Source organism: Myotis nattereri, assembly GCF_964212035.1.
Source record: "Myotis nattereri genome assembly, chromosome: 17".
In the NCBI taxonomy this organism is placed as follows: Eukaryota; Metazoa; Chordata; class Mammalia; order Chiroptera; family Vespertilionidae; genus Myotis; species Myotis nattereri.
In genome coordinates, this window is record NC_138092.1 from 11,098,077 (window position 1) to 11,107,722 (window position 9,646).

At 58.0% G+C, this 9,646-nt stretch overlaps 1 protein-coding gene across 1 annotated transcript; it reads left to right on the forward strand.

Moving 5' to 3' along the window:
* The first annotated feature begins 5,886 nt into the window (after positions 1-5,886).
* On the forward strand, positions 5,887-9,374 carry KCNS2 (potassium voltage-gated channel modifier subfamily S member 2). The gene is made up of 2 exons (XM_081111113.1): positions 5,887-5,972; positions 6,620-9,374. Exon 2 carries the CDS (start codon positions 6,663-6,665, stop codon positions 8,094-8,096), a length of 1,434 nt encoding a protein of 477 aa, XP_080967239.1. The 5' UTR covers positions 5,887-5,972; positions 6,620-6,662; the 3' UTR covers positions 8,097-9,374.
* Positions 9,375-9,646: the final 272 nt, after the last annotated feature.

The window sequence follows — 9,646 nt, forward strand, 5'->3', positions numbered from 1 at the left end:
AGTAACATTTGAAGGACGTGCCACATTCCGGGCCTTGCTATAGCTCTTTAATGCTTCCTTTAATTCTCATAAGAACCTCACAAGTTAGGGACTACCATAGACTTTAAAGATAGGGACCACAAGGCATGAAGGGGTAAATGTTTTCTCCAAGGATCCATGGGTAGACAGGCTGGACAGGGGCCCAGGCACATACCTCACTCAGCCAATGGCTTCCCTCTGTTCCTACTCTCACCCATCATCGCTCTCAGCTCCGTTTTCTCCACTCGCTTCATCTTCATCAGCTACCTGCTGTACACCTGAACTCAGGTGAGGGCCTCAGGGTGAGCTGTTCTGATCTGGTTTCCCACTGGGCCCACAGAATAGGGCCAGAGGGAGGCTGGGGGCTTCAGTCCACTGTCAGTCACACAGAAGAGGGCCAGGAGCGGAGGGCCAGCAGAAGTCAGCAGACCTGCCTGAGGCAGATGGAGAGAGAGAGCCTCAGAGTCTCTGGGGCTCAGACTCCCGCTGTGGGCTCTCAGGAGGCCTGGGATAGAGGGGAAAGATGGTCAGACCCTAGAAGAAGGTGAGAATGACACTGAGAGGGGTCCCTACTGAGGAATTATGTCCTCTTGTTAATTTCCCTTCTGGTGACTTTAAGTCTAAATTTAATCAAGTTTATCTTAATTATCCCAGCCCTGGATGTTCTGGGGGATGGAGTGGTACCCAGGGGGGCTCATAGGGAGAGCCTCCCCAGGAAAAGGGACTTGGAGCAGGAGGTGCAAGAGGCAGGACCTCAGGCCCTGCCCCTGAGGAGCAGGACTGTGCATGCCAGCATGCATGGGCATCTGGTCCCCTTTTCATTAAAGGACTCAGAAAGGCGACCTGCAAAAACAACTTCCTCTCCCTTGTCCACTGACCTGCAGGGGCACCTAGGGATGGGGGCTGTAGGAAGAGCGGAGGGTGGCCTCTGGGGATGAATCCAAAAGGCCTAGGCAAGGACTCACAAGGAATAAATCCAGTCTGGCACCCAGAAAGAATGCACAGCTATGTAACATTTACTGTCGCCTCTTGAGAAAACACATAATGAGGAATTGCATCCATAATGCAGCAAAACTTCTTAAAACCCTTTGTCCCCCAACTTTGCTCTCATCTCCCCCACCAGTCTGTTCCTCCCCTCCCCAACACCTCCTCCCCAAGGCTGAAAACTGCTCTTCCCCGCCCCCCCCCAACCCACCCTCACTTCAGGGTCTCCCTGCCTGCTTCCCTCTTCTCTTCTGGGCTGCCTCTGCCACTCGCAGAGTCTCTGTGCCTGTCCACACAGACAGGCCTGCCAGCAGCCTTGTTCCTGGTCCCCATTACCACAGGCAGCAAAATGCAGGCACAGGAACAGGTACCCTTCCAAGGAGGGGAAGCAACTGGGACTCTTCCTAATCCCCAAGCTGTCTCCAAGGCAAATGAGCTGAGTGAGAGGCCCAGGCTCGGGCAGAGCTGCAGGAATTGGGGATTGAGGGGAAGCAGTGACAAGGGCACCCAGGCTTGATGGTGTCCCCTCCAGACAGGCACCCACCCAGAGTAGGGGTGGGGTGGGTTTGCACTGAGCTAAGGCACAGCCCCTACCCTTGGTGCTGACTCACGCAGCTCTCAGGCTCTCAGACTACATGTTACCATAACTGTGGGGGGGTCTTAGAAAACAGGCTCCCTGGGCCCTACACCAGGGATCTGATTTAATTGGTTTGGGGCAAGCCCAAGGCCTCCAGGGCACTGGCTAGTTTAAAAGCTCCCCAAGTGATTCAAATGTGCAGCCAGGGGTGAGATCCATTAGGCTAATCAATAGTTCTAGCAAACACCCCAGAGTCTGGGGCTCCAAGTCACAGCCTGGGGCACAGGCCCCCTCCCCCTCTAGCTGCCTTCACCTTCCAGGAGGAAGAAGAGGCGGGCCTAGGCTGGCTGGCACAGACTGATGTAAGATAAGAGCTGGAGCCTCATTCACTCATCACCGAGTCACATATCCAATGACTTGAATACAAGTGCTGTGAAAAACATGATGGCAACTAACTGAGGGATCCAGTTACTGGGCAGCCAGCCTTTCTGAGGAGGGGACATTTAAATGGAGACCCGAGTGGTCAAGAGAAGCCTGCGGTGTGAAGCCACCATGACAGGTGGAGAGAACAGCAGGTGCACAGCCTGGGGGCGGGGGGGTGGGGAGCAAGGGGCAGGCGGCTGGAGAGAACCGATGGGAAGACACCCGTGGGTGAAGTCTGTGAGTGGGCAGGGACGCCCGTGAAGGGTCCTGGGACTGTGGGAAGAAGGGCTGTCCTTCTCCGTTCCATAGGAAGCCCCTGGAAGCTTTTCAAGAGGGAATGACACGACCTGGCTGGTGTTTATAAGAGCCACTCTGGCTGCGATGGGGAGGCTGGCTTGTAGGGAGCAGGAGGGATGCAGGTGACAGCTCACCCAGCAGGGCAGTGGGCGCCCCGTGCTCCCCTCCAGGGAGAGGCCGAGTAAATGTGCCCAGTGCCTCGAGGTGGGAATGTAGGTCAGGCAGCCTGGCTCCCTCCCTCCACGCCGCCAGTGCGGCCCCCTCGCCTGTCAGAGAGACAGCCGGCGCTGAGATGTGTGGGCTCCACTGAGAGATCAGTGTTGGCGGGGAAGGCAGAGATGATCGTCTTCCAGGTGCCAGGATGTGGGCCACCGCCCGGGGTCTCCGTGTCTCCCTTCCCAGGGTGCCTCTCCCCCTGCCCCTCCACCCTGTCAGGACCCCCTGGCTGCCCAGCCCAGGCCCAGGCAGCTGTCGCCTGGAGCAGGCAGCTGTATTTGAAGATCAGGGCTCAGACCTCTAAATAAACCATCAACACAGCCGGCTTCCCCGGCTCAGGAGGAGGGAGGCAGCTCCATTTCTCCTCAGCGCGGTGACTGGGAAATAAACGAGTGTCTCTGCCTGTCACATGCACTTCACCCTCTGCAAAGGCATCTGTCAGGCCCCAGCAGCGTCTGCCTCAGCCTTCCCAGGAAATCACGGCTGCGCCCCAAACTCAGGCTTCTCCCTTGGCCGCCAAGTCCACCATCCTGTTCAAGGAAAGGTAGGCATGGGGGCTTGTCCTTGACCTCAAGAAAAGCACACAGACAGCAGGCATGAGCACTGGGCCCTGCATGGCTGGGGCATGTTGGCACAGCTCTGTTGGCTGTGGAAGGGGAGGAGGGAGGAGGGGGCAGGGGGGAGGAGCTGAGAGGGGCGCAGTGTGACCCTAGTAGAAGGGGGAGAGCCCAGGGCCCTGGGAGCAGCCCTGGCGGTCTGCGGATGGATGGCCGTGAGGGTGGGAGGGACAAGGAGAAGCAGAGGGCAGAGAGGGCTTCTCCACGGGCCAAACCTCCCACAAGAAGGAAGGAGCAAGAACAAAACCAGACAGGGACAGAAGGGGGCCGGCAGGGAAATAAAGCAGGAGAGGGAGGGCAGCCCCACAATCATCAAACCCAAGGCTTTTGGGGGGTAGGAACCCTCCAGATGCAGCAGGAAAGGTGATTTATGCACTGTGCCAGGGCAGGAGAAGTCTGAGCGAGGCCAGGGCTGGGAGAGGCTGGGAATGGTGGCCCTGCAGCAGAAGCCACTGACAGGTGGTGTGAAGCAGACAGGGGGTGAGCCTTGGGGTGGCAGGAGCCAGGCAGGGAGAGGACGCGAAGGGCTGGAGTGAGTCGCTGGGCCCAGGGAGCCGGCCCCACAGGTGCTCTGCACAGGGAGACCTCACAGCCAACACCGCCCTGAGGTGTGGTAGGGGTTGAAAAGTAGGGAGAGAGGCAGCAGCACAGGATTACACGTGTATTTACGAGCGTGTGCGCGCACACACACACACACACACACACCAGCAGCAGCAGCAGCAGCAAGGGCTGGCACACTCTCAGCTGCACTCCCATGGGGATAAAAGAGACCAGGGGCCGCCTGACCCCAGGAAAAGCACACAGAGGGCAGGTGCAGACACTGGGCCCCAACCAGGTGTGGGAGAGCCACAGATTTAAGATGATAGACCCAGCAGACCTCGGTAGGGAATGAGACCAACATACTCCACACACAGACCTTGAATAAAACAGAGAAGACAATGACAGCAAATACTGGCATCTCTCTCTCTCTCTCTCTCTCTCTCTCTCTCTCTCTCTCACACACACACACACACACCTCTCTAAAAGCACTAGACACAAACGTGTGGCCCTCACCACCCTATCCGCCCCTCCCACGTGCACTTGCAGGGACCACACACCTGCACACAGTCACACACACCCAGAGGCAGGTGGCGGGGCAGGGACAGCTTTCCTCTGAGTGAAGCCAGGCTTCCCCAGGGAGCCCCACATGAAGCCAGGCCGATGGCCCCAGGCCCCCCGAGGATCCCCTCAGCACTCAGCTGCACAGAGCATCAGACTCGTTACCACGGCATTGGCAGGGCCACGTCAGAAAGGATGTGCTTCCCATTGTGGCTCTGGTGGCTGCCCTGTGAGTCCAGAGCCACGCCACTTCTGACCAAGACCCGGGGTGGGGCCCCCCAGCTCTCTGCTAGGCTCACAGGATGTGCTTGTCCTTGCAAGTAAGGATCATGCAGAAGGACTGAGAAACCCAGGGGAGAAGGCTGTGGGCCCATTTCTGCGCGTGGGCCCACCTGAAGGAGCACACGAAGGAGGTCAGAGCTCAGATCTGGGCCACAATCTCCTGGGGAATGGGGACCCAGTACTGAGGACACTGCACTGGACTCACACCCCACAATCCCCGCTGTGTCAGCGTGCACACCCCGTCATTGTCCGCTGAATGCTACACTGCATACAGCACACTGTACACACAGATCTCAGTCTCCCGTGTGTACATGCACTGCACACATCTCCCCACCCCTCAGAGGTCCCATTCTTATCAAGGCTGCACACACACACTGAAAGGCCCTACTGTCCTCAGGCCACACACACACTGAAAGGCCCTACTGTCCTCAGGCCACACACACACTGAAAGGCCCTACTGTCCTCAGGCCACACACACACTGAAAGGCCCTACTGTCCTCAGGCCACACACACACACACACACACACACACACACACACGCGTGCACACACACACACAGCTCTGTGCATTCCTTGAAAGCCCACACAGCACACGAGCCTGTGCACACACAGTGCCCACACAGAACTCCCACACAGAACTCGGTGCCTCTCGCCCACGCGGAAGGGGCCTGTGCTCCCGCCCTGGCAAGCTCAGCTGGGATCGACCTCAAGCTTCCCTGCCCCCTCTTCTGCCCTCCCGCTGCCTGCCCCAACACCCCTCCACCCCTCAGCTTCAGGAAACTTTTCATCAGGTCCCTAAAGGGGGAACCCCACGGTTCCTCCAGTTCCTGCCCTTCCTGCTCCCGTCTGAGACCCCGTGGGGAAAGGTCATCGCAGGCAGAACCCTGCTTGAGCTCTGGGAGGACAGAGGACGGAGGACCAGGAGATGGGTGAGGGCATGGGGAAGGTGTCGGCCCTGAGTGGAGCCGGGGGCGCCAAGGGGTGGCCATGACGTGCGGGTGGAGAGCGGAGAAGCTGTGGCTGCGGCGGCATCTTCGGAGCACCGGGCGGTGGCCGCGCCTGGCACTGGGCGCGCGGAGCTGTCCGTTCAGCACCACCGCGAGGGCGCGGGCTCCGCTCCCGCTCCCGCTCCGGCTCCCGCGGGCGCCTGCGGCGCGGCTGTTGTTTCTGTTGGGGGACGAAGGGCGCTGAGATCGAGAGAGGTGGCTCTCCGAGCGTCGGGGCCAGCAGCCACCTGTGAGCCTCCCGCAACTGCAGGCGGCGGCGGCATCCCCGGCCGGAGACAGGAGGAGACGCTCCGCGGACCCCGCCCGCCTGCCCGCCAGGCGCATACACAGGCGCACACACACTCGCATCCGCGCGCACACGCACAGCCAGCCCGCAGCGGCAGCCGCAGCGATGCTCGCCAGCAGGTTGGGGAAGTTTCCCGCCGGCCCTGGCCACGGGCCCCAGCGCTCGCAGGTAAGCGCTTCCAGAACGCTCAGGGCGAGCCCTGGCCGCTCTGCTGGGTAAGGCGCGGCGCGCGGCGCACGCGGCTCGGGGGCACCGCGCCCGGAGGGCAGGGAGGCTCGGGGCCGGGGGCGAGGTGACTCCAGTCGTGGGGGCTGGACACAGGGGATGCCAGGCCGGGCCCTTACCCCCAGTCGGCGTTTACAGACTCGCGCAGTGAATTTCCTCGCCTCCCTCCTGAAGCTACGCGCCCCCATCTCGGCCCAGCCCTGCCCGTACGCATCCCAGCTCCGGTCCCGCCTGTCTGCGGCGAGCGGGCGGGGACTTCTCCTCGGCCCGCCCACGGGCAAGGTCAGCTTGCAGCCCCCTTTTCTCATAGAGCCGCGGGGGCGCGACTCCTGCAGGAGTGGAGGGACCGACAGGACCCCCTGGATGGGGGTGGAGGCGCGGCCATGCTAGTGGAAACGTACCCCGCCTCCAGCCTTTCCTTGGGAGGGGGCCAAGCCGCACAGACCCACTCCTCCCATCCCCGTGCCCTTCAGCACCCAGACACCCACCTGGAGAGGACTGGGCCCGCCAGAGATGGGTGGGAAAGAAGAGAGGGGCGCCCAGACCCTGCGCACCCCGCGCTCATTCGATGCGGCTCCCTCCGCTTCCAGGTGTAGCGCCCGGGCTCGGTGCCGGAGGCTGGGCGTCTCCAACATGACCCGCCGGAGCCTGTGGGACGTGTCGGAGGCCAACGTCGAGGACGGAGACATCCGCATCAACGTCGGGGGCTTCAAAAGGCGGCTGCGCTCGCACACGCTGCTGCGCTTCCCGGAGACCCGCCTGGGCCGCCTGCTGCTCTGCCACTCGCGCGAGGCCATCCTCGAGCTCTGCGACGACTACGACGACGCCCAGCGCGAGTTCTACTTCGACCGCAACCCCGAGCTCTTCCCCTACGTGCTGCACTTCTACCACACGGGCCGGCTGCACGTCATGGCCGAGCTGTGCGTCTTCTCCTTCAGCCAGGAGATCGAGTACTGGGGCATCAACGAGTTCTTCATCGACTCCTGCTGCAGCTACAGCTACCACGGCCGCAAAGTGGAGCCCGCGCAGGAGAAGTGGGAGGAGCAGAGCGACCAGGAGAGCACCTCGTCGTCCTTTGACGAGATCCTGGCCTTCTACAACGACGCCTCCAAGTTCGAGGGGCAGCCCCTGGGCAGCTTCCGGCGGCGGCTGTGGCTGGCGCTGGACAACCCCGGCTACTCGGTGCTGAGCCGGGTCTTCAGCATCCTGTCCATCCTGGTGGTGTTGGGGTCCATCATCACCATGTGCCTCAACAGCCTGCCGGACTTCCAGATCCCCGACAGTCAGGGCAACCCTGGCGAGGACCCCCGGTTCGAAATCGTGGAGCACTTCGGCATCGCCTGGTTCACGTTTGAGCTGCTGGCCAGGTTCGCCGTGGCCCCTGACTTCCTCAAGTTTTTCAAGAACGCCCTCAACCTTATCGACCTCATGTCCATCGTCCCCTTTTACATCACTCTGGTGGTGAACCTGGTGGTGGAGAGCACGCCTACCTTGGCCAACTTGGGCAGAGTGGCACAGGTCCTGAGGTTGATGCGGATTTTCCGCATCTTAAAGCTGGCCAGGCACTCCACTGGCCTCCGCTCCCTGGGGGCCACCCTCAAGTACAGCTACAAAGAAGTCGGGCTGCTTTTGCTCTACCTCTCCGTGGGGATTTCCATTTTCTCCGTGGTGGCCTACACCATCGAAAAGGAGGAGAATGAGGGCCTGGCCACCATCCCCGCCTGCTGGTGGTGGGCCACTGTCAGTATGACCACCGTGGGGTATGGGGACGTGGTCCCAGGAACTACAGCAGGGAAGCTGACTGCCTCTGCCTGCATCCTGGCGGGTATCCTAGTGGTGGTACTGCCCATCACCTTGATCTTCAACAAGTTCTCCCACTTTTATCGGCGCCAAAAGCAGCTTGAGAGTGCTATGCGCAGCTGTGACTTTGGAGATGGGATGAAGGAGGTCCCTTCTGTCAATTTAAGGGACTACTATGCCCATAAAGTTAAATCCCTCATGGCGAGCCTGACAAACATGAGCAGGAGCTCGCCAAGCGAATTAAGTTTAAACGATTCCCTACAGTAGCAGGGAGGACTTGTCCTCAAACCCACGTTGTTGAGCTGCCTCTCGGGCCTCTGGCACAGTCCAGGCACCTTGGGGTTGTGGCATAGGGAGTATGGCCAGCCCCAGAGGGGAGAGATGCATGGGCATTGCATCCAGGTTGCTTCCACAGTAGTTAGAATTGTTTTTAGAGGGTGGTGTGCCTGGCACCATGCCTTTGCGCCTTTCAGTGAAATGACACTCACTGGTGTTGGCATCACAGGCATAACATGTTCGCCTTTCTGCTGGACGAATACCCCCCAGAATGCTAACTTTTCTGTTCACCGTGTTCTCGAGTGCTCGTGGTCCAGTACTGTCTGTGAGGTTTCTGTGCTCTTTTTCTAAGGTTGTCATGTGAGATCTGTGCAAAAAGCCCCTACATGTCTGTCCAGTGGAAATACATCTATGGGGTCAGCAAGGATATGACAGGATTTTGCTCACGTCACATGAAAACAAAATCTCAGTTTTTTTATTCATGGCTTTCAAAACAAAGAGAATGTGAAGTTAAGCACATGCCCAATGCAAGTCTGTGAGTTGTGTTATGAATGATCGTAGCTCTGGGACTTGCATGGGTACCTGGTCACCTTTAGAACACTGTGCGTTGATGTTCACCTCTTAAATGTTGCTCTTTAGAGAATGTTACTCCGTTAAACATGTAGTGAAGATAGAAATTTTTTCCCTAGAACAGCTGCTTTAGGGACAGGGGCTTCAACTAAACCTAGGCCAGATTGTCGGATGCTTGCAGACTTTCCAAAGGCAGGCCTCTGTCTTTCCTAGGGTGACCGCGCAGGCATTTATTTCTGGCTGAGGTTCCTGGTCCAGCCCATTTGACCAAACTTCGCTGTGTCTTGGATATTAGCATGTTTTTGAAATATTTATTTTTTAAAATGTTTAGAAATAAGGTCGAATTGTCTTTTTCCACTAAAAAGAGGTTTACCGTTGTGTTGTTTCCCGGAGGAACATTGTTGGGTTGCTAGCAAGGCCAGTAGTTTAGAAATCTTGTTGCCTGTTCTGCAAGCTTGTAAAATGAGGGCCCTTTTATTTCCAAGCAGAGTTTACTTCGGTCATTTTGCTTCTAGGATATAGTATGCTACGTGCAATGCTGTAATTTCCTTGTTATGACATGGAAATCTGGTGGCATGGAAGTGTGTACTCAAAATACAGAAATGCATGAAAGCTGTGTTGCTTACCCAGGATGGAAATACTACAATTCCTATTTCCATTTCAACTGCCTTTTGTTGGAGGAGGGTGAGTAGAGGACAGAAAAAAAGAAAAGAGCTGTAAAACAAAACGTTGCTACTCTCGTAAACAATTGTAAATGTCTTGAAAAGCGCAATGCTATTTAAAAGGCTTTTAAACTTCTAAATTTGTGTTGAAGGTTGAGAGCTCTTTCCTTCTCCAAAATGCCTTCCCTCTTCCTCTCCTCCTCCTCGTCCTCCTCCTCCTCTTCCTGTTAATTGGCACATAACATTGTGAAGGGGAACCTGGGCCCCTTTGTACGATAGTTCTCCATTATCTTCTAGGCAGTCAGATGG

Excerpts from the sequence above, each read along its gene's own strand:
- KCNS2 (XM_081111113.1), top strand. The coding sequence starts at position 6,663 with ATGACCCGCCGGAGCCTGTGGGACGTGTCGGAGGCCAACGTCGAGGAC.